At 41.6% G+C, this 25,178-nt stretch overlaps 1 protein-coding gene across 7 annotated transcripts in view; it reads left to right on the top strand.

Moving 5' to 3' along the window:
* Positions 1-2,870: 2,870 nt before the first annotated feature.
* The window catches only part of ESRP1 (epithelial splicing regulatory protein 1), a 59,914-nt gene continuing 37,606 nt past the window's right edge, over positions 2,871-25,178 (top strand). For 2 of the 7 annotated variants that reach the window (XM_049854562.1, XM_049854564.1), the window contains exons 1-4: positions 2,872-3,309; positions 3,804-3,932; positions 5,124-5,237; positions 7,830-7,944. In XM_049854562.1, the coding sequence (XP_049710519.1) occupies positions 3,178-3,309; positions 3,804-3,932; positions 5,124-5,237; positions 7,830-7,944 (490 nt within the window). In that variant the 5' untranslated portion in view covers positions 2,872-3,177. Of the gene's footprint in view, positions 3,310-3,803; positions 3,933-5,123; positions 5,238-7,829; positions 7,945-25,178 lie in introns of all 7 variants that reach the window. The other 5 variants (XM_049854565.1, XM_049854561.1, XM_049854566.1 and 2 more) reach the window with 3 other exon arrangements.

Here is a 25,178-nt window from a genome sequence, read left to right as displayed (position 1 = left end):
ACAACAACAATCTTTAAGGAGCAGATAGCTAGATCTTTCTCCCAAGAGCCACTGGATGGGTTTAAATCTCAATCTTTCAGTCAATAGTGGAGCACTTAACAGTTGTACCACTAGAGCTCTTCTTGAATGAAGACCAGGGGTTCAATGAGCCTCCCTCCTCAAGGTTCCTCTCAGTCAGGTCATACTGATTATTCTTGCTATATTAGAATTGTTTACAGATGTAGCACAGGCAGGAAGACATATTGGTATTCAGAACGGATCTGCTTTTTTTTCCTGGAATTTCTGCCTCTTACAAATTTAACATGAGTAAGTTTGCCCAAGAATTAGCACATATTCGTTGTGTTTGAGACTTACATAACCTGTGGGCTCCCATTTTCAGAATCTCACCTTTGCAGAGATGGACTATGCCCTAGGCTCAAAAGACAAAGAGCTACAAAGATGGGTGGGTGTTACTCATTAAAATCATTCAGCAAATATTTGTTAAGTGCTTAGTTCTTATATGTTAGGCGCTGTTCCAAGCCCTGGGAATACATCAGAGAACAAAACAAAACAAAACAAAAATCCCTGTTGGGGATTCTAGTTGGAAAAATTTTAATGAAAAAGATCAGAAACCAAGAATCCCACTTCCTTACATAGGAAGAAGATATGTCTCTGTGAAAAGAGGAAGCTCTGAGACTCATGATTCCAATCTGAATAATGCTATGGAATCCCTAGCAAATGAGCTGATAATATATTCTCGGGTTTATCCAAACACTCAGTACAAATGATTAATCCGGACACCGAAAGCCTGAACGGACCAGTGGGGCTGGGCTTCCTGAGCTGTCCCCAACCACTCTCAGCAAGTCCGCTGCCGCGCGCTTTCGAGTCGGCAGCACTGGATCCCGCGCACCTGCACCTCTCCCGCCCAGGCAGAACCGCGCACCTGGGAACCACGCACTGTGAAAGCCCTGCGGGAAGTAGCTCGCCGGAGCCGGCTCCTCGGAGCGACCTCGCCCACTGCAATGCAATCTGGGTGGTTTGTCCAGGTCCCTCCCAGCCTCGTTCCACGCCCAGTCCCTGCCCCCGCGGCGCCCCAGGGACCGGGAGGGTGACTCCGAGAAACCGAGGCTGGGCTGCGTGCCAGCGGGAGGGATTGCGGGAGTCCATTTCTGACTCTGCACCCTCAAGTTCAAGAAGGGAAGCACGCGTCCCTGCAACTCGAGCCGCAAAAGAGGGTGGTACCTAGTGTCCTCGCGGTTGTTTGCAGCCCTACGGGTCTGGGATCTCGAGCCTGGCTGGGCAGGACCCCCGCCCTCTCTCAAGGGACCGGAGCTGCTACATGCGCCGCCGGCGGTCTCGCCTCTTGTAGCCGAAAAGGCGACGGCGCGGCCTCGGGCCCCTAGTTCCCCGCAGGAGCCTGGGCGCCTTCCCCATTCAGTCCCGGCTTCCTCTCCGTCGGCAAGCCCAGTCTCCAGCTCCCCCAGACACGGGTCTTGAAAGGTTACCCGATTTGCTCCCTCAGTGATAGGTGTGAGGTTGCTTGATTTCACATCATGAATGCGGAGGGTTGGACACCTGGAGCCGAATTAGTAATACCTGGGACGGAATTCTGTTCCCAAGAATAGATTGGTTTGAAACAAAACTCGAGGAAACTTTGCCTCTTGCGCTTTTCGCTCTAAAATGTTAATAGGAACCCCCACATTGCCGTCAAACTTGGTGGCTGCGGGCTGACGACAGGGGGCACGAGCCTCTGGGCCGACTAAGCTGAGCTAGAGCAGACAGGCTGTTTGAGAACCAGGTTAAATCGACACGCAAAGGCATAGGCGTGAGTGGAGGGCGTGGGGACACAGAGGGGAGCTGAGGAAAAAGCTTGCTTTTGGCCAGATTGAGAAAACAGTGGGTACGTGGAGCAGATACATTTCATTTTGGGCCCTAGGGCAAATCATAAGAAGTGGCCCTCTGCCCCGGAGGAGGTTCCAGTCTCGAACTTGCGGCCATTTCTAGACAAGACGCTGCAATTGTCGGGACAGTCCAGGATAGAAAGGGGAGTGGGGATCACTGTGCCTGAATTCCTCACGAGGCAACCCCCCCCCCACTTCGCGCGCAGTAACTGCGTCTTTGGGCGTGACTTGGTGGCAGAATGTCCAACCCCGGACGTCTGGGTCTGCCGCACTCAGGAGCTCCTCTCCCGAAAACCGGCAGCGCCGCGGGGATGTGGAGCTCGTCCCGAGCTGGGGCACGGCGAAGGGGAGGGCCCGTAGGGCTTCGCCTGCTGTTTGTACTGAAAGGTGTGTTGGGCTCGGGAGTGGCTTTTCCGGTGTAGGGCAATTGCCCCTGCCACCTCCCGGCTGCCATTGGCGGGTCCCTCCCTCCTTCGGCAGTTCGCCCTCCTGGGTCACCGCGCCCTGGGCAGTTCCGCGCCCCGGCCCTCACCTCTGGCCTCCTTTCGCCTCCTGGTGCCCGGCCTTTTCCTTTGACCCTTCAGAATCTCCGGCTTCGTTTCCCTCCAGTTGGCCTTCTTCAGAGCCACCCCCCCCCCCACACCTGTCGGGTACCTCCAAATGCGACCATCCCTTTCCTGGTATCTCCTCCTTTACCCCTCACCCCTCGGTTCCTTTACCCCTCACCCTTTTCCAGTCTGGCCTCAGCTACCCCCTGGGTGGCAACCACCTACTCCCCGCCCCTCCTCGCCCTCCCCTCTTCATTCATCCAGCCATTGTCTCCCGCCCCCTCCTCCCCCACCCCGAGCGACCTCCTCCCCCATCGCTGCCACGTCGTGGTTTGAAGGAGCCAATGGGCCGGCGCCGCCAGGTGTCTCTTACCTGCACCACGTGGGGGAGGGGGCGGGCAGGTAGAGCCACATCCCAAAACAGAAAGGCTTTCAGCCATTGCGCGCGCCTCCGGGAGGTGCAACCCTGCTCTTAGCTTTTTGCATAGACGCACGGGCAATTGAATACAAAAAGGGAAGGCCTCCAGCGCCCTCCTTCCCACCCCCCCTTCCTGCCCTGGGTGTGGAGCACGGGCCAGGTGTGGGCTTGGGTGGTTGGTTACCGCCTTTTGCACCGGCGGCGGCGAGGAGGGGGGGTGGGCGCGCTTTCTTTTCTCTTAGAAGAGGTTTTAGCACAGGTTTTCTCGTTTTCGCTTCCACCACTCTTCACCGCCTCCTGACCCCCCTTCTCCCCCTCCCCACCTATCGTCATGACGGCGTCTCCGGATTACTTGGTGGTGCTTTTTGGGATCACTGCTGGGGCCACTGGGGCCAAGCTGGGCTCGGATGAGAAGGAGCTGATCCTGCTGGTATGGGAAGTGGTGGATCTGGCCAACAAGAAGGTATTTCTCCACGTTATTGTCCAAATGCAAGGCGTGGGGCAAGAACTTTGTTATAGAAGTTTGGGGGAGGAGGCGTCGGTAAACAAGTGCTCGTTTGCTCACTTGGGAGGCTGGACCCGAGGCCTAGGGAATCCAGAGTAAAACCAAACTTGTAGGCCAACCGCCTTGGAGCCATTTCAGCCCTCTGAAATCTGGCTCAGGTGGGGAGGCCGGCACCGCCGAGCCAGGTACTCTGCCCATCGGGTGACGCCGAGAGGAGCCCAGGTGGGGTCCCTAAGGCCCCAGCGCCCACTTAGAGGGCCTTCCGACCAGATCCGGGTGGGGGTGGGGCTGGGGCAGAGACGCGCAGACTAGCGAGCTTTGATTCTGCGGCCCGACCCTAAGAGAGGCGCGGGCGGCGGGCCCACCAAGGAAGCGAGGGCGGAGGAGGGTGAAAAAAGAGAGGCCCCCGAATTAATGGGAGAGGAAACTGACCCCTGCTTCTCCCCCCGGAGGTCGGACAATTACACGAAGTCCTAGTTAGACCAGATCAATTGGAACTGACCGAGGACTGCAAAGAAGAAACCAAGATCGACGCCGAAAGCCTGTCCTCAGCGCCTCAGCTGGACCAAGCCCTCCGACAGGTGACAGCCCAGGGCCAAGCCGCCCACCCTCATCCGCACCGCGCCCGAAGCTGTCTTGGGGCGTCCACGCGCGCCTTATGGGGCTGGGTGGCGAGACACCGGGCCTCGTGGGTGAGACCCTTGCCTCATGGACTGCCGCGACCGAGCCTGGAGGCCCAGGGGGCTCGAGGTCGCTGCTCCTTTTCGCTTACTAGCCCCCAGGGTCTTGGGTCGAAACCCGCTGGTTTTCGAATTGCTTCCTGAGTCATTCCTGGGGCCATAGTCAGCTGGGTTTTACTAATTGGGCTTCTGTTACGAGGGGCAGGAGAGGATTTTGAATCCTAGCGCACCCAAGCCTTGGCAGACAACCTCAGACGCGCCTGTGCCCTCCAGGGGTTTGGTTCTTCGGCTCAGCCTTGGGGCAGGGGGCGCTGTGGTGTAGACGCGCGGACCCGCCCACCCACCAGAGCTTCGTGTGAACCCTTGCTTGGTTTGCGGGTCATCTTTGGTTCCGGCTTTTGCACTCCCAAAGCTTTGGTTCCATTCCTTCGTCTCAGCGCTGGGGAAAGGTTTGCAGGTCCAAACATGTAGGGCTGTTCCTTGGGTCACTGTGGGACTGGTGGAATGCCCTTAGTTGGAATTGAGGTGACCTAAAACCCGGCTGCTGCGGCGTGCTGACTGGGACGGGTGTGGGACCGGTCGGGAGCAAAGGGCGGGGCGCTGAACAGCTGTGAAAAGAGAATGCTCGGAGCTCCCACAGCCCCAGTCCTAGAACACAAGTTTGGACTTATGGGAGAAAGTTATCTTTCAAAAAAACGTGTTACGAGACTTTCCAGAGGTCTGTATGTCGGTTATTCACATTTGTTTATCAGAAACTGGCATCTTTAAGGCTGGCACATCCAAGCCTTTAAAAAGTAACACCAGGGAATGATGTAATCTGAAGGCAACCCGCTGATGAAACGAGACCTCTGACTTAAAAGCCTTGAATGGGTTTATCGGAAAAATGGACGGCACGAGACGGCACGGAAGGGAGAATGCATTTACCAGCTTCTCCTGGGCGTAAACCGCGGGTTGGTTGGAAAGCTTCCTGATCTAAAGGAAGCGCCCAGGCAGTTAAGCGATCTTTCTCTGGTTATCACCAAGTAGGGTCACTTGACGCTGTTTTAAACCCCTACACCAGTTTCAGCCCTGTGTGTGTTTTGTTCTTTTCAGTTTAACCAGTCAGTGAGCAATGAACTGAATATTGGGGTAGGGACTTCCTTCTGTCTCTGTACTGATGGGCAGCTTCATGTCAGGCAAATCCTACATCCCGAGGCTTCCAAGAAGGTAAGATGGTTGGCTTCTGAAAAGAGGTTGGACCTTTGGGGTGACTGGAGGCTTTTTTTTTTTTTTTTTTATGGTTTATCCAACTGTGTTTTAAAAAGATGCACTACGCTTTCATAGAGATGTTCAGAATTGCAGTGGCTTATAGATACTCTTTGGTGAGTTAATAATGTGGAGTTTCTCTTTTTAAGTCAACTTTTGAGATGCTTAACATTCTCCCTTTTCAAAGCTTAATATGGGGCCTGACTTTTGAACATTTATAATAACTACAAATGGGGCGGAGAGAAGTGTGTTTTAATACATTGGAATATTCCCATTTGTGTAGAAAATGCTTTATCCTAGAAGGAAGGAGAAAAAAATTCAGTTAAACAGATTTTAGTTGTAATTCTAGTAATCTCTTTAAAAAAGCCTTATATAACTTAAGCAAGACTTAACCATGTGTCTAGTGAAAATTATAGCACACTGCTCTTTGCTGACTTTAAATAAATGTTCGAAACTGATTGAATCTTGTGTCAAAATAATAGGGTCAGCCCCATCTTTTACCTTTGCTAGTTTTTCTGATATGGGAGAGATGAAGGAGTGAGAAAATACAATCTTACTGTAGGTAATAATGTGATTTTTCTCCCTGGCAAGAATACTGAGGGACTTGGAAACAGAGGAGACAGGGAACCCAGTGTAACCAATCATCGCTAATGGAGTTGCTCTTATCAGTTTAAATTAGTTTGGGCTGTAACTTTTTAGTGTGGGGCAGGTAATGAGCTTGAAAAGATGGGAGTGAACTATTTTTATGCAATGTATGGACAAGTCTTGCGATGAAAGCCTTAGACAGGCTAACAATAGATGGCACAGGTGAGTAGTCTGCAGATTTTTCTTTTTACGTAAGTTGGCAAAAGGAGGGAAATGAGGTAAATGTATATTGACAGAAGAGTTTAAAGGAGTAACTCGAGTTTTTAAGGCTGAATCACACCTTTTATTGCAAGCTCAGTAATTATTTGAAAAAAAAGGATTTTTAAGAAATTAAGTGTTAGACTACTTTCTCTACCCTTATATGATCTCTCTCCCTCTCCCTCCCTATGTATATAATACGTGTGTGTATAATTTTTTTTCTCAAATTCAGAGGGTGAAGAGGTAATCCTTCCTTTTCCTATTCGGCAGGAGGAAAATGGTTGTTTTTATTATTTTTGATGGGCTGCTTTGGATGTAGGCAAACACCTCCAGAGAAAAGTTAAGCCATTTTCCTGAGCCACTTCTATTATGATTTTTGATTTGAACTATTTATTTTGATTTAAATGATTTAATATGAGAGTAATTCTGTCTATTCACTACAGAGAAGTAGGAAACTGATAAAAGGAAATCCTGCCACTCAAAAAACAATATATTAATTTTTTTAATATAATATCAATGTACTTGGATACAGTCTTCCAGTTAATTGTAGAAAACAGTGACTTTTACAAGGAAGGTTCATACTATGCAGACTTGTTTTAATATAACATCATTATCCTTTCTAAGTACTATGTAAAACATTCAGTATTTTAAATTAATATAGCTACTTAGACCAATCCTTGATTGTTAGACATTTGAGTTAGTGTCATTACAGACAGCTTTTAAATGAGCATTTTTGTAGGTAGTCTTGAGTGAGGGTCCTCCTTTGAAAGCTGTTGCCATGATGCAGTGATCCTAATTTCAAATATGACACCAGCAAGTCATGTCTAATAGAATCCGATAAAGGGAATTTGGATAGAAGGATATAATAATACATAAATGTTATGGATCATAAACATTAAAACGTCTTTATTTCCTGGGTTTTCTAATGTGTACAAATGGGTAAAAATTCCCACTTAAGTGAACACAAAGTATTTTGAAATTCTAAGAAAAATCTAAATTCAGTTTTTTTTTTAATCTTTAAAAGTTACTCAGTTTTCCCCCGAAGATAGTAAAATAATACTGTAGTATTTATTTTTAGCCCAGACAGTTGTGTTTTGTTTAATAACCTCAGAGTGGTGCTCGTAGCTCAGAGCAACAGGTAACCTTTCTACTTTGCCTTTGGAATTTGTAATACATTTTTTTTTAAAGTCTAAGTTTAGTGCTTGGGTACAGCCAGGGTAAAGGTAGGAAAACTGATTGACTATACTTTGGCACCAAAATAATCCTTTTCAGGTAATCAGGAATTTATCATTTTCATCTAATTATCCATGAAAATATTCATTGACCCAGTAGTCGGAACTACTAAATATTACTATTAAATATGAGAACTAAGAGTGCTGATACTGCTGCCTGAAAATACAGATGATCTGAAATGATTATGGCTGGGGAAAGACTGTGGTATTATAACCCAGGACATATAAAGCATAATAGCCTGAATGTAGTTACAGCTTCTGAAATGTTTTGAATGGAATGCATAATGGAGCACAAACATTGTAATCCTTTTTTTTTCCCCCCCATGAGTCTGGTATACAGGATCTAATATTATAATAGGGACAGGCCAAACTATTAAAAATAAATTCATTTTTGCATTTAGTTCTTAGGTTCCTAATTGTTAGGGAAACATGGAACCAAATTTACTTAACTGACAGTATCTTCCTTGTTCTTCCTCAGAACGTGTTATTGCCTGAATGCTTCTATTCCTTTTTTGATCTTCGAAAAGAATTCAAGAAGTGTTGCCCTGGTTCACCTGATATTGACAAACTGGATGTTGCAGCAATGACAGAGTGTATCCTTTTAATGATTACTCAAGAATCATTTGAAAAGCTAGCTCCAGGAAAAAAATGGTAATTCAAGACACTTTAAAACATTTTGTTATTTTATCAGACTGTCAAAAATTTTTGTCCCCCACGCTTGGAGGAATTAATAGTACAACTGTAGACCTATTTTGAAATAGTTACAGTTTAGTGAATATGAACAGTGATTGGTTAGTTGAATCAATTTAGAGATGGATGTTTGTGAGGTGAACACATCTGAAATAGATTCCATTTCAGAATTACGTGGGTTTGTAGCATTGAATTGGAGAAGACTTTGAAGTCTTCGCTTTTTTTTTTTTTTTGATGTAGCTTCAAGGCCACTTGTTCTTGATTATCTTGGTTTCAGGGTTTATTCTGACTTCTTTGGAATGGAGAAGAATTTTATTTTAAGGAGTGGATGTATGCTCTTTACAAACATTTGTTCCCTGGCACTCCTTTTAACCTCTCCTGCGTTTTTTAAATACATGTGACACCATGATGATTATAGTGAACCATCTTCAGAGATGATAAAATGGATCGGGATTTCCTCCCAGATTCTTTAATTGCTAACATAGTATATTTGGTGCCTTACATATTGTAAAAATAAATTTTACAGTCACAATTCTTATGATTATGAATGACCCATTGTCTCTTACCCAGAAAGTCTTTAAAGTGCTAAGTATTAAGCAGTCATGTGCTAATCTATCAGATGAATAATGGAAGGGTTAGACAATTCACCAAAATAGAATCTAAGATGATTTCAGGAACTTGTGGGTAATAGGTGTTCTTAAACTTTCCAATTCTTTTTCAGAAACTAAAACCTGATTTTTGTCTTATTTCAAAAGTTTTTTTTTTTTTTTTTTCCCTGATTGAAAAAAGTTGTTTGCATATTTTTCCTAATTGGTTGTAAGCAGGTCAAACCCACTTTTGTCTTACTCCTGGAGGCGGTTAGCTAGAGTTTTGGTTTAGTGGCAACCAATGGTGCTTAGAAGAGGGCGGAATAAACTCGTTTTGAGGGGATTCTTGTAAGAATTCTTTTGTTGGTTTGAGTGCTTAACTGTTTGCTACAGTGGTTCAAAATAGAACAAAATAATCTAGAAAAAAGTAGATATATAGTGGGGAGGATATCTAGTAAGTTTTCTTAATTTAGAAAAAGATACTTTTGTTAGGAAAGGCCACGTGCTGAGAGTTGTTTATCCCAGACCAAAGTTCATCCTTCTTGATAGCTTCACATACATAAAATTTGGGATTATTAGTACACATTTTCAGTATGGTAGCCTGGGCAGCTAATGGGACTTGTGCTGTATTATATATACTATTATATGTATATATCTGTCCTGTAGGGTCGCTATAAGTCGGAATTGACACGACGGCAATGGTTTTTTTGTTTTTGTATATATAGTATTTAGTACTTTTCAAAATGCAAATTTGCCTCCTGACCTTTAGGTGAATGGGTATAATACTGTGGCAGTTATTTGTCACTCCTTTAATTCTAGCTCAGTAACCCTGTGTTTGCAGTTCTTTTTCAAGTGCCATGAGATGAAAATTTGAAATATTTGACTATAGTGAACCGGTGAATTGTGACTAAAGCAAAGTTGATCTCTACTTTTCACAGTGCCTGAAATTTGAGGATCTCATGGCCATTTAGTAATACATTCATTGAAAAACTAGGGGATTTTACATCTATTAAATAGCTAATTATAGTCTAGTTTCTTTGGACTTCTATTGGGAATAGTCTTAGAATTATGCTTTATTAACAATCACAATCTGAAAGTAGATTTTAATCTTAAATGGTTTGATTAATGTTACTCTTACATGTTTTTTTTCCCCCATTTAATAGGTAGGAAATGATTATCCACTTTCCTGACAGTGGTTTTTATTTCACACCCCTGCTTGGGTCAATTATTTTATTACTCCTATTCAGACTGGGCCAGATCAATTCTTCAGGTCAACAGCAGTCATATCAAATTTGAATATCAACTTGTCCTTATGTATGCGAAGTATTTCTACCATACCTGAAGAGTTGTTCTCTTCTTTCAGACCACTAAACGATTTCCTTTCTAATATTGAAATGACACTGGAATATGAAAACATAAGGATGGCCATTAAACACCCTTGGTGGTTTTGCCAAGTAGATGGAGTGTCATATGCTCCTGAGAATTACCTGCCCACCAGGTAAACCAGTGGGGGAGGGAGAGGCTCCTGCCAACCCTTGGAAAGGAATAAGTGAGAATATGCAGGTTGACTTGCTTGTTTAATTTTTCTTGCTGTGAAATACCTGTATCAGTTCCATTTTTAAAATGAAGGTATCATGGGCGTATGGAATTATTGGTTTGTTTAGAACCTCCGTGACTTCACAGTATTTTAAGAGTATTGGGAGTGTGGTTTATTAACTTTACATTCAGGTCATTTTTATATCTCTCCCTGATTTTTGTGTTTATAACAGACCTTTTTTTTTGGGAGATAATAATTATTGTTTTGTGACATTAGTTGCAATTCCCACCATGTGACCTCATACTCCACCTTTCCACCCCGGTTCCCTGTGTTCATTCAACCAGTTCTATCCCTTCCTGCCTCCTCATCCTGCCTTTGGACAGGAGCTGCCCATTTGGCGTTCATATCTGATTGAGCTAAGAATAAGAAGCACATTCCTCATGTGTATTATTTTTTGTTTTATAGCCCTGTCTAATCTTTGTCTGAAGAGTGGGCTTCAGGAAGTTTCAGTTCTGGGTTAATAGTACATCCAGGGGCCATAGTTTTGGGGTTCCTTCGGTCTTTGTCAGACTATTAAGTCTGCTCTTTTTACACAAATTTGAGTTCTATGTTTTTTCCCTGCTCTTTCCGGGATTCTGTTGTGTTCCCAGTCAGTGCAGTCGTTGGTAGTAGCTGGGCACCATCTAGTTCTTCTGGTCTAAGGTTGGTGGAGTCTCTGGTATAACAGACTGTTTTTAATAAAGGAAAGCAATAAGGCCTTTTTTTTTTTTTAATTAAATTTTTGAATAATATGCAGCATTTCCAGGTATTTATGGAACATCAAAGAAAATGAAAATGTTGTCAATTTGTGATATAAGAGGCTAAAGCCTGAGCTATAGAGTCATACAGCCTGGACTTGAGTGGGCCCTGCCAGTCAACAGCTTTGCTTTCCTAGGAGTTTGGCTTCTCCAGGGCTCACTTTTATCTTAGGTATTCCCAAATGAAAGCTTTGTAAACCATCAGGTGCTATGTAAATGAAAAGTATGACCACTTTGCTGAAAGAAAGGGTTTAGGAATTTCTTGAATGCTGTTCTGATTCTCATTTTGGCACTTAGTTCCCTCTTTTGGTTTTTGTATTGGTTCTAAAACCACTTCTGGTGTCGAGCCTCTCTGTTCTGAGTTATTTCGGTTGCAGTTTTGTTGGCCTGCTTTTGAATTATGCAGTCCCACCTGGAAAGAAGACCTCATTTAACACGTAAACTGCGCATGGCATTTTATAAGCTTGTTACTTAATCAGATGAGGTGGTGAAGGTGTGATGGTGATGAGATAGGGATTGTAGCTTTGGTGATTTTATTTATTTTGATGAAATCATTTTGGATCCTTTGGGGGAAATTAATGTTCATTGTCTCCTCCTGAAAAAAGTTTATTTTGATTATGAGGCTAGATGTATAAATTATTTCTAATCCATTCTTTTAAAAGGCCATTATTAAACACCAACCCTGATTTTCCTTTGCACTATTGGATAGAATTATTCCCTTTAGGTTTCTTAACCTTTTTTTTTTTTTAAGCTTTGTTGCACATGAACTGGTTTATTCTCAATCAAAACCTCTATCCTTGTGTTTCCTTCATCTTGCCAAGCTTTTACTGAGGACTTACGGTGCAACGGTTAAGAGGTTGGGCTGCTTACCAAAAGGTTAGCAGTTCAAATCCACCGGTCACTCCTTGGAAACCCTATGGGGCAATTCTACTCTGTCCTGTAGGTTTGCTGTTAATCAGAATTGACTCGGTGGCAACAGGTTTTTTTTTTTTTCTTTAAATAAAGTATAGCTTTGTAAGGATACCTGGTAAGGGCAGGTGTGTGTGTCAGGGCAAAACTGCCGATTGAGTACTTAAAATTATAGCCCAATAGGAGAGGTATCACTCCCATTTTATTCATGGGGAAGCTGAGGTTTGGAGGCTCTGTCTTATCTCCAGCATTTGAACCCAAGTCCACATCTTGGAAAAATTTTGCTTATTAACTAGGTGGGATTATTTTCTAGAATGTACAAAGATCATTTGAGGGTGAGTTTGTCTTTTTAAATACTCCCTTTTAAATTTATATTATCTTGTGTTTCCTGAGCACACACTGACTATAAAGCATTCAGCCATAAAAGGAAGTCAATTTTGGGTTGTAAAATTCCTGTCCACTTGTAGGGTATGTGCTGTTTGACATGATTAACACATGCTGGTTCATTAGTGCAGCCTTTTGTTATTTGGGTAAGAAAAAAATCACTAAACCCCTCTTGCCTCTCCATCTAAGGGTTAGTAAATGTGTGCGTGTGTGTTAGCTAGCAGTGTGACGTTAACCTGTTTTTCTCATTTATTAAAAATAGGGGATAATAGCCTTAATAGCATAGTGGGATTTACTGGGGTCAGAGCCAATTTTTACTACACCTCTCAGTCTCAGTTTCTCCTTCTTATAATGGGCAAGGCTTTTGGAAGGTATAATGAAATAGTGTGCTACCACGTAGCCTGTGCCTGGCCTCCCACGTATCCTCCAATGTAACTGCGGTCCTGTTTACCCCACCAGGTTGTTGGGTGTCTCAGATGAGGAAAAACGGCTGCCAAAGAACTTTGAAAAGGACTTCCTTGTTGATTTAAGATCTTATTTAAACTCTTTTACAAGTAAATAATTTCAATCTCGTGTGAGACTAGATACAGTCCTCTCAAAGCACAAGCTACACGTTAGTATGGGTAAACTTTGAGGTTAATTTGGGTTCTCCATTTGTAAAATACTGTGGGTTGTTCTGTATTTAAGTGGTTATTTGTTCTAATTAGTTGAACTGGGCCTCTGTAATCTCACAAACCTTCATTGCCCTGCTTAAAATGTGGAGGGAAGCACTGAGTCCTCCCTGATACCTTTTTGTGTACTAAAGGGATTTTAAATATTGCCAGGTGTACAGTTAAGCTGGGTTAGTAGTTGAACTTGTTGGTTGGAAGGGGAAAGGGACCGTGTTTGGCATCTCATCGGCATGATGTGAGCCAAATCAGCAAATTTGCTTGCTTGTTGTCTATAACAAGTTAAATTACTGGAAATAGTGTATATTCTTTGCCAGCACTCAGTAACAATGAGGTGGTGTGTTAATTATGTGTGGTTTATTTTAATTATTTAACGTTTTACTTTTAAAATGTGAATTTGGGAATTCCAGGATACAGTTCTGTTTTCTGAAAGGTTCCAGAAGTCTTGTTATGCTGAGATCTCCCTTTCCGAATTTGCTTGTCCCATTTAAATGTCTTTTTTAAGGTAAGACTTTTCATGTCTTCTGTTGAATTTTAAGTGCTATGGCTGCTAACCAAGAGGTCGGCAGTTCGAACCTGTCAGGCACTCCTTGGAAACTGTGGTGAAGTTCTACTCTGTCCTATAGTGTCGCTATGAGTTGGAATAGACTCGACGGCACTGGGTTTGGTGTTTTTTTTTTTTTTTTTTTTTTTGGTTTTTGTTGAATTACTCCTTACCTCCATCTTATTTCTTCTAGGGTATAATTAACTTGTCAGTTTTTAGAAATACTTTTAACAGGGCCCTTCATTACAGTAGTACCTCCTGAAATAATATTTGTTAGGTATTGACCTCATTTTTTCCTGTTGAAAAGAATAAGTTTTTGAGGAATAGAGTTAAAACTATGGTTTTAGATTCTTTCCCCAGCATTTTGTTACTGACATAAAGATGTTTTTGTTGCCTTGGCACCTGGTGATGTTCTTGTCTTTTATGGTGCCGTTCTTGTTTTCTTCTAAATTTTAGTTATTTTGTTGTTGTTGGGAAGGTACACAGCAAAACATACACCAATTGAACAGTTTCTACATGTACAGTTCAGTGACATTGATTACATTATTTGAGCTGAGCTGAGCAACCATTCTCACCTTCCTTCTCTGAGTTGTTCTTCCCTCATTAACATAAACTTACTGCCCCCTGAGATTCCTGTCTAATCTTTTGAGTTGCTGTTGTCAGTATAATCCTATATAAATCTTAAAAGAGCATAATGCTCAAGGCAGACCTTTTTTTTTTTAACTGGCTAAGCTAAACAGTTGTTTGGTTGCAGGACAACTTCAGAGGGTATTTGTGGTTTAAGGTTTAAATATTATCTCAGGGCAATAATTTCAGGGGTTCATCTACCTTCCATGGCTTCAGAAAGTCTACAGTCCATGAGAATTTGAAATTCCATTCTTAATTTTCCCCCTTTTGATCACATTCTTCTATGGAATCTTTGATCAAACTATTCAGTAATGGTAGCTGCATACCAGCCACTTCTTCTAGTCTCATGGCAAAGGAGGCAGTTGTTCATGGAGGCAATTAGCCACACATTCCTTATCTTCTCCTCTTCCTGACTGTCCTTCCTCTGTTGCTGCAGGTGAATAGAGACCAATCGTGCATTGGATGATCACTGGCAAGCTTTTAAGACCCCAGGCACTACGCAATGAACTAGGAGGTAGAACAGGAGCATTAAACACATTATTAGGCCAGTTAACTGGGATGTCCATGTAACCATGACCCTAAAACTGCAAAGCAAGGAACCTAATTCCATGAGTTGTTCGGTTGTATGTAAGCAGCCTTAGCAGCTCCATTTTTTTTGTTGTTGTTGTTTTTTGTCGTTGTTTTAAATATATCTATCACACAACTTTTGCCAATTCAACTTTTTACAGATGTACAACTTATTGACAACAATTGTGGTAATGAACTATGCAATCCTGCCTCTTAATGAATGTGATTTTTCCATCACCATTAACCACCCTTCACCCCTCCCTCCCGCCCCTGATAAATACTGATAAATTTTGGCCTCTCTACATTTTCCATTTCTTTTTATATAAGTGAGGTCATACCATATTTGTCCTTTCATGATTGACTTATTTCACTCAGCGTAATGTCTTAAAGGTCCATCCATACTGTAAGTATTTATCAAAACTTCATTTCTCCTATTGGCTGATTAGTATTCCATTGTATGTACGTACCACATTTTGTTTAGCCATTCATCTGTTGATGGATATTTACGTTGTTTCCATCTTTTGGCTATTGTGAATAGTGTTGCAGTGAACACTGGTGTACAAGTCTCTGAGTCTCTGCTTTCAAGTTTTTCGAGTGTATACCTAGAAGTGGAATTGCTGGGTCATATGGTAGTTCTAGTTTTAGTTTTTTGGGAACCACGACAGTGTTTTCCACAATGGCCGTACCATTTTGCATTCCTACCAGCAGTGGGTAAGTGTTCCAATTTCCATACATCTTTACCCACATTTGTTGTTTTGTTTTGTGTGTGTGTGTGTGTTTTTAAATCTTAGCCATCCTAAACCCCCCCAAAAAACAAACCTGTTGCCGTCCAGTAGATTCTGACTCATAGTGACCCTATAAGACAGAGTAGACTTGCCTTTTAGGGTTTCCAAGGAGTGGCTGGTGGATTCGAACTGCTGGCCTTTTGGTTAGCAGCTGAGTCCTTAATCACTGCACCAACACAGCTCCCTCCTAGTGGGAGTGAAATGGTATTTCATTGTGGTTTTGATTTGCACCTTTCTGATAGCTAATGATGCTGAGCATTTTTTTTTATGTGTTTGGTGGCCATGTGAATGTCCTTTTTGATGAATGTCTATTCAAGGCCTTTGCCCATTTTATGATTGGGTTATTTACCTTTTTGTTAAGTTTTCGAAGTTTTGTATACATTTTGGTTATTGGCTTCTTGTTGGATATGTGGTTTCCAAAGATAATTCTCCTAGTCGGTAGCTTTTCACTTTTTGGTAAAGTGTTGATGAAAAAATGTTTTTAATTTTTATGAGGTCTCATTTATTCATTTTGTCTTTTCCTGTTTATCCTTTTGCTATTATATTAGATAATCCATTGTTGAAAGCTTGGCCTGACACATTGCTCCTGCTTATTCTAAGAATTTCATGGTTTTAGTTTGCACATTTAGGTGTTTAATCTATCCTGAATTTGGTTTTGTATGTGGTGTGAGGCGTGGATCCTGTGTCATTTCTCTGCCTGTGGAAATCTAGTTTTCCCAGCATCATTGTCATGGATTGAATTATGTCCCCCCCCAAAATGTGTGTATCAATTTGGCCAGGCCATGATTCCTGGTATTGTGTGATTTTCCTATATGTTGTAAATCCTGCCTCTATGATGTTAATGAGGGAGGATGGGCTGCAGCTGTGTTAGTTAGGCAGGACTCAACCTACAAGACTGGATTGTGTCTTGAGGCAATCTCTTGATATGTAAAAGAAAGAAGCGAGCAGAGAGACTGGAGGACCACACACCACCAAGAAAGCAGTGCCAGGAGGAGAGTGTGTCTTTTGGACCTGAGGTTCCCGCACAAAGGAGCTCCTAGTCTGGGGAAAGATTGTTGAGAAGGCTGAGACAGAAAGCCTTCACCTGGAACTGACACCCTGAATTTAGACTTTAACCTACTGGACTTAAAAAAAAAAGAGAGAGACAATAAATTTCTCTTTGTTAAAGCCATCCTCTTGTGGTATTCTCGCATAGCAGTGCCAGATGACTAAGACAACCATTTATTGAAGAGACTTCTTTCTCTATCAAATGGACTTAACACTCTTGTCAAAAATCAGTTCACTATAGACATGTGGGTTTATTTCTGAATTCTCAGTTCTATTCCATTGGTCTGTGTGTCTGTTGTTGTACCAGTACCAGGCTGTTTTGATTACTGTGCCTGTATTATATGTTTTAAAATCAGGATGTGAATTCTCCTATTTTGTTCTTTTCTTTTGACGTTGTTTTAGCTATTCAGGATCTCTTGCTATTCCATATAAAGTTGAGGATTTGTTTTTCTATTCTGTAAAGAAGGCTGTTGGAATTTTTATTGAGTTTGCGTTGGATCTGTGGATCGTTCTGGGTAGTACTGACATCTTAACAATATTAAGTTTTCCAATCCATAAGATAAAACATCTTTCCATTTACTAAAGTCTTTAAATCTATTTCAACAGTACTTTGTTTTCATTGTATAAGTCCTTCATATCCCTGGTTAGATCTATTTTTTAGGTATTTCTCTTAGATGCTATTGTAAATGGAATTGTTTCCCTAATTTCCCTTTAAGATTTCTCATGGCTGGTGTGTAGAAACCCAACTGATTTTTGTTTGTTGACCTTGTACCCTGCAACTTTGCAAAATTCCTCTATTACCTGTAGAAGTTTTCTTGTGGACTCTGGGATTTTCTATATCTAGGATCATATCATATGGGAATACAGATCATTTTACTTCGTTTCCAATCTGGATACCTTTTGTTTTTCTTGTTGCTCTGGCTAAGACTTCTAATAAATTATCAAATAGAAGTGGTGAGAACAGGCACCCTTGTTTTATTCCTGATTTCAAGGGAAAAGCTTTCAGTCTTTCTCCATTAAGTATAATGCTGGCTGCTGGCTTTTCATATATGCCCGGAATCATACTGAGGAATATGAATTTCACTACTATGCCAGTCTTCTGCAGGGTTTTCATCCAGAAAGGGTGTTGGATTTTATCAAATGCTTTTTCTGCATCAATAGAGATGCTCATGTGGTTCTTTTTCTTTGTTCTATTGATGTTTATTACGTTGATTGATTTTCTAATGTTGAACCATCTCTGCATTCCTGGAATAAATTCCACTTGGTCACGGTGCTGTTGGATTCTTTTCGCTAGCGTTTTGTTGAGGATTTTTGCATCTATATTCATAAGTGGTATTGGCCTGTAGTTTTCTTTTCCTTTGGTGTCTTTGTCTGGTTTGGGTATCAGGGTTATGTTTGCTTCATAGAATCAATTAGGGAGTATTTACAGTGGTATTGATGATTTTCTTCTTTCAAAGTTTTTTTACGATATAATGGATTATAGAGTCTATTTTTATAATCATGGTACTCATTTAAGGGTAATTTATTACTTCTCCTTCTTTCCTTCACATAATTATAGAAACACTAGTTCTTAATTGAAGCAGTAATTCCAACTTTTCTCCTCCCATATTTTATCTGTTTGCTACTCCTTTGTTCATTAACATAGGCATCATATGTGATTCTAAACCCGTTGCTGTCGAGTCAATTCTGACTCATAGTGACCCTACAGGACAGCGTAGAACTGCCCCATACATTTTCCAAGGAGTGTCTGGTGAGTTCGAACTGCCAACCTTTTGTTTAGCAGCCGTAGCTCTTAACCACTGTGCTGCCAGGGTTTCCATATGTGATTCTGCTATACTGTAAGTAAAAGCGTAAACAAGAGCAGGAGGGAAGTAAAAAGCTTTGTCCTCTGAGGGGTTTGTGTCAGGGGAAAAAAAAGTCTTTGAGTTGAAGTTTTGAATTGGGTTGCAGTTATAATGTAGTTAAAACTTTTTCTACAGTTAATACATTTGTATTTTATATGTGTGGTTGATTCTCTTAGTTAGAAACTAAAGCCTTAATTAAAATTTTGTTTATAATTGAAAATTGGGTGTTCTGAAACCAAATGTGTCACATTTTCAGGCAGTTGGGAAAGATACCTTTTTTTGAGTCAGTAAGCTATTATCAATACACTTTGTAAAATCGCTTCCTCTTTCTAAATTCCACCTTCAGCTAATGTAAACCAAAACCACACATAGAAAACCAAACAAACCCCATTGCCCTCTAGTCGATTCAAGACTCATATATAAGACAGAGTAGAACTGCCCCATAAGGTTTCCAAGGAGGGACTGATTGATTCAAACTGCCAACCTTTTAGTTAGCAGCTGAGCTCTTAAACACTGTGCCATCAGGGCTTCTGTAAGCACGGGTTAAACCCTCAAATCTGTTTCACAAAACGTGATGCTCAGAAACGCTTTCCTCCTGTTTAAATATAGACTGGGATTCTCAACTTCCCTAAACTCTGTATAAATGTAACACTTTATTCAATGGTTGCATATAATGTTAGTTTTGTTCCCACCATGTCTGGCTTTACCTTCCTCATTTCCTCATGGCATTTCTCATTTGTAAAGCTTGCTAAGCCTGTTCGTTCTGTAGTGGATGCCTCTAGGGCAAAATGAGTAAGTTGCATGACTAGTCATTAATCAGGAGGCATAGACTCATCTTTCCTCCCCTCAAGATCAGACGTGCACCAAGTAATTCAATATATAATTATAAATTGATAGGGAAAATAATTGGTACTGAAACTTTTTTTCTCACTCCCCTTTTTTTTGTTATTTGTGTTAACTTCTGTTAAGGATTATGGATTGAACAAACCTTCCTAAGAGGTGTGAGTATGTGTGTGTGTAGGGGTGGTTTTGGCATGCAGGAGGTTGGGTGGCTTGTAAAAGTGGTTAACAGCTTAGAGTTGCGGATCTCCTTAGTGACGGCTTGAAGAGAAACAACATGTTGGTGCGTGTTTTTTGGAACCAAGTTGCCAAATGTCAAGAGCGAATCCTTAATTAAAAAGTAAAATAATACTTCAGCTACAGATCTATTTCTATGCAAAAGGATACTTTACATTTTTATTTTGATTTATTTTTAAACCTCTTTGCTTAACTTTTTTTTTTTTAATTTTAAATATTTTATTGTGTTTTTGGTGAAACTTCAGACAGCAAATTAGGTTCCCATTTAATAATTTGTATACAAATGTTCAGTGACATTGATGGCTGTTATATATGAATTTAAAAAGCTTCTCGCAAAGTATTGCTCAAAACAAATTAGGCAAGGCTGCTTATCTTGGTTAAGGGACTTAATGCATGCATAGTCAAACCAGAGCTTTAATTCCAGCTCTGTTACCTACCAGCTGGGTGACTGGGTGAGTTACTAAACCCTAAATCCTAGTGTCTTTGGTTTTATTATTATCTATCCAGCAGCATTATTGTGAAAATTGGAAGAAATTAACAGTGTTTGGCACAAGGTGTTATTGTTAGGTGCTGTCGGGAACGAGACTCTGCCCTGTCCTGCACCATCTTCACAATCATTGCTGTGTTTGATCCCATCGTTGCAGCCACTGTGTCAATCCATCTCCTTGAGGGTCTTCCCCTTTTTCACTGATCCTGTACTTTACCAAGCATGATGAGCTTCTCCAGGGACTGGTCCCTTCTGATAACATGTCCAGAGGAAGTCTCACCATCCTCACTTCTAAGGCGCATTCTAGCTGTATTTCCAAGACAGATTTTTGTTCATTCTTATGGCAATCCATAGTATATCCGATATTCTTTACCAATACCACAATTCAAGGGCATGAATTCTTGGATTTTCCCATTCATTGTGCAGCTTTCACATGTATATGAAGCGATTAAAGATACCATGGCTTGGGCCAGGGACACCTTAGTCTTCAAAATGATGTCTTTGCTTTTTAACACTTTAAACAGGTTTTTTGCAGCAGATTTGCTCAGTGCAATATGTCATTTGATTTCTCGATTGCTGCTTCTATGGGCGTTGATTGTGGATCCAAGTAAAAGGAAATCCTTGAAATTGAATCCTTGAGTCCTTCAATCTTTTCTCCATTTATCATGATGTTGCTTATCGGTCCAGTTATGAGGATTTTTCTTTGTTGAGGTTTAGTCCATACTGAAGGCTAGTAAGTGCCACCGCTTATGCCAACAGTGTTACACGCTACTGGGGCTGTGGTAAGAGATCAGAGAAAGATAATGGCCTACTCTCAGGAAACTTACACCATTGAGAAGAGGGTAATGTAGAAATAGTATTGATTAGGTTGACAGTTGTGGCCTAGAGGAGTTAGGGAGGGCTTTGGTGCTGGGTGTGAGTTACTTATGATCAGATTTGGTTAGGAAAATAAGAATATAATGGAGTTGACTGAGCAAAGGTGAGAAGGTCTCATACTCCTATCTCATACAGAAGAGAGAGAATTGACTTGAATGGAGTCTACTTCCCCTATTCATAGTCCTCCAAAGCTTAATTCTTCCCAAATATTATATTGGGATAGAAAACTATGATAAACTTTCTTGTGGCATTCTCTATATTGGGCTGTCTTTTGTCCATGATCACTTCTCTAGGTCAGAGGTCAGCAAATTTTTTTTTTCTGTAAAAGGCCAGGCAGTAAATATTTTAGGTTGAGTGGGCCGTATGTGGTCTCTATGCATGTTCTTTTTTTTTTTTTTTCTTCATTAAACAACCCTTTACAAGTGTAAAATCCATTCATTTTGCGCCACAGAAACAGGCCAAGGGTCATTCCCTGCTCTAAGTGAGCATTTTTCTCCCATTCCCCAAAGTGTATTTGTGCTGAAAGGGGCTACATGCCTCTTTATTTTGACATACCATCAGGCTGATCCTTACAGACTATTCTCTTGGCCAATTTCCTTCAAAATATCAGTTTCGTAACAGTCCCTTACACGTAAGAGTTGTTTCAGAGTGATCAAAAGAGAATAAGTTGGAGCTGTTTCTTGGGAGCTATTTTAGCTTATACCAATGGCTTTAAACTGGAAGTGATTTTGCCCTGCTGTGGACATTTAGTAATGTTTGGAGACATTTTTGGTTGTCACAATTTTGTGGGTGGGGAGAGACCAAGTATGCTGTAAATATCCTACAATGCACAAGAAACCTCCGCCTATCCCACAACAAATATTATCCGGCCTACACTGTTAATAGGGCCACAGTTTGAGAAACCCTTGCATACATAATAGGGTTGATCTTCATTCCTTGTATACTTTTCTCTTTGCTCCATTGTAGGCCCTCTACATGATTGGAAGTATTAGTAGAAGTGCAGGGTTCCACATACTAGTTTGGTTGCACAGTTCTCATGATAAACCATGCCTAGTCTTCCTTAAAAAACAATCTTGTGAAGAGCCTTAGAAGTCCCCCCCCCCCCCCCACCTACCAATGAGGTCACTAGGCAGGTGCATACCTCACCAGGTGATACTGTCAGAGGGGGGTGACACCAAAATGACTGTCTAAAATTTTTGGTAGGGTTTCAGCAGAAATTTATTTTTTATAAAAATACACCTGTAGTTATAGTAACAATTTTTTTCGTAAGTCCAAATTATGTATTGATATACCTACAAGGCTAAAACTGTATGGTAACCTACTTTTCAAACCTTCTAATATGCTCCAGTCAGAGTTGTCATTATTACCCAATTACAGTGATGCTTTGAATCGCGTCATTTTGTCAGTAGTGCCACAGGCACGCACTGTTCTCCTCTCTGCTGGTGTTTTTATAGTTGCTGATTCTGTTAAACTTTCTAGTTTCTGAGCTACAATATTAACAATGTTGTATTATACTACGATATCGTGGTAATTAACATGGGGGGTGACACCAACCCTAGTGGTTCTACTGCCACCCTCCAGAAAATTCAGGGCAGTTTTCTTCCCCAAATCTCCTTCATCCTTTGGCTCTGCTTTTCACAAGAATAAATATTCATTTTTCTACTCTATAGTTATATTTTTTGAGAGTGGCAAGGGAGTAATAAATATTTCTTAATGCAGCCTTGGTTAAGTGCTACGGCTGCTAACCAAAGGGTTGGCAGTTCAAATCCGCAAGGCGCTCCTTGGAAACTCTACGGGGTAGTTCTACTCTGTCCTATAGGGTCGCTATGAGTCGGAATCGACTCGACGGCACTGGGTTAGATTTATTTAATGCAGCCTTCTGCGGAAAGTCATTTTAATGACCCCAATCAATGGTCATTGGTCTTTTGCTTTTGAACACCTGGGATTGATTTTCTAATCTCTCGGTAGGCAGCATATGTATTTCATCACTAGATGATTTCAAGGCGGCGGGGGGGGGGGGGGGGGGGGGGAAGGAGATGTAGAAATTACCTACACCTTAACTTGGTGATGATTCTGTGAGAGTATACAAATAGGCATCTGGTAAGTTCAGTTTTTTTAGTCATAAAAGCAGCCCTCAGAAAACTCTGACCCTTACGGGTTGTAAAAATGGCATGGGGGTGGCATCAGACCTCCTCTGACTTCACGAGGGGGAAGGAGAATCAATATCAACAGTTCAAGGCTGATTTCTATGAGGTGGAGGTCAGAAATGCCTCCTCTTTCCACCATCTTTACCAGTTCTGACACCAGCTGCCCCTCCCATGGTACTCTCTTTTTCTGCTGAGTTGGATAATTCACTGCAATGGCCACACATAATTCACAGGCCATACTCAATGATTATGGGGATTATTAGGGAAGTAACAGGTTAATATTCAGGCTCGGGAACACTCAGGGTACAGTGCTTCCACAGCACAGCCTCTTCTCAGCTGTGTCTGCAGGCACATCTTTCTCTGGCCCCTCAGCTTCTGCCTTGCTGGGACAAGTGTTAAAAACTCTTATCTCTGTAGATTAAGTGCCCAGGGGCACCCTATTCTGCTCAGCTCTAGCTCCCTGGGTTAGTAATCCTAGCTCCACCAAGTGCCCGGAGGCACTCTTCTCCTCTAGCAAGCCTTCTGCCCAAAGACACTCAGCTTTCTTGCCCCATGGGTTGGGAATCCCACCGCACTGTGTCCTGCCAGTCTCTCCTGCCTCCATTTTTGCCACTGTTTCTCATCTTTAGTGTTACAGCCCTTGCTCTCTCGGTTTCCTGGTTCCAGGTCCAAAGGATGCGCTCTGCTATCGGCTCTCCTTCCTTGGTGGTGTGGTGAGATCCTCTCCTTCCCTCGCTGGGATGGCTCATTTTAAACCTGGTAAAATTGACCAGTCCCCTTGGTGGGCCACAGTTACCTTATTTGCACAGTCCCATGGCAAGAAAGGCCACACAAAAGCGATCTGTTGCACGGCGTGGATTATGAAAGTGGTCATCGGAGGATTCTAGGACGAAGGGGGAGGATATCACTTATTAAATGTCTACTTTGTGTTCTGGGATTGTCTTATCTCATTTAGCCTTCACAAAAAACCCTGGGAGGCAAACATTATCACAGCTTTGGCTTTACAGATAAGCTGACATTGGGGGTAAGTAATTTACCAAGGAATGTGTAGCTGCCTTTTTACATGTAGTATGTTTAACTGCAGAGAAAGGGAATTGGTTGAGGAACAACTCAAAAATCAATCTGGCTAGCATGATGGGAAAGCAATTTCTTTTTCACTAGAGAAAGGAAGGAAGAAGGTGGCACATAAATTAGAAGGGGATTTTGAATTGAGAATGGAAAAGGATATTGCTCATTGAATTAACTCTTCAGGTATTTGCTTGCATTCTTGGCGGGAATAATCTCTGATTTGTTTTAGCATTGTATCCTCTTAGTTTGCAGTACTGGACTTTTTCTCAATGCATATCTTAATTTTTTAACCTTATAGTAAAATACCACTCAAAAACCATATAAAATAAGCTAAAATGCTAGCAACCACCACCCAGATGGTTATTTTCATTTTGAACTTAAGTGAAAAGGTACAGTGCCGTAGTATTGTCTCTGATATGTGGTGTACTGTATTATACAATTTATGCTTATATGGTACAAAATATGACTGTAGTATTTGTCTTATCTAGTGCTGCTGTAACAGAAATATCACTAGGTAAGTGGCTTTAACTAACAGAAATTATATTTTTTCTCAGTCTAGGAGGCTAGAAGTCCGGAGTTCCCAGAACTCTGACTCCAGGGGAAGACTTTCTCCTTCTGTTGGCTCTGAAGGAAAGTCCTTGTCTCTTCTGAGCTTCTTTCTGCTTCTTAGCAGTCTTCATGTGTCTTGGTATCTCTCTTCCTCCATCTCTGCTTCCTTAGCTTGGTTGTTTAATCTCTCTTATATCTCAAAAAGGAGCCTTGGTGGTACAGTGGTTAGTTAAAAGCTCAGCTGCTAACCAAAAGGTCAGCAGTTTGAATCCACCAACTGCTTCTTGGAAACCGTATGGGTTGCTATGAGTCAGAATCGATTCCACCGCAATGGGGTTTTTTTTTTTTTTAATATCTCAAAAGAGATTGACTCAAAACACACCCTACACTAACCCTGTCTCATTAACATAACAAAGATAACTCATTCCCAAATGAGATTATAACCATAGGCATAGAAATTAGGATTTACAGTATATATTTTGGGGGGACATAATTCAGTATAACAGCATTGGAAGTTAAAAATAAACATGTCCATAACTATGTTAGCTTCCTAAGGTAATTATTTTGAAGGAGACAAAATGCTTATTTTAGATTGCTAATTATTAAAATAATGGAAATCTCTTTTGGTTTTATCTTC

The sequence above is a fragment of the Elephas maximus genome, chromosome 15, assembly GCF_024166365.1.
Source record: "Elephas maximus indicus isolate mEleMax1 chromosome 15, mEleMax1 primary haplotype, whole genome shotgun sequence".
Lineage (NCBI taxonomy): Eukaryota > Metazoa > Chordata > Mammalia > Proboscidea > Elephantidae > Elephas > Elephas maximus.
Note: the sequence above shows the minus strand (reverse complement) of the source record. Positions and strands in the feature narration are given on the sequence as shown.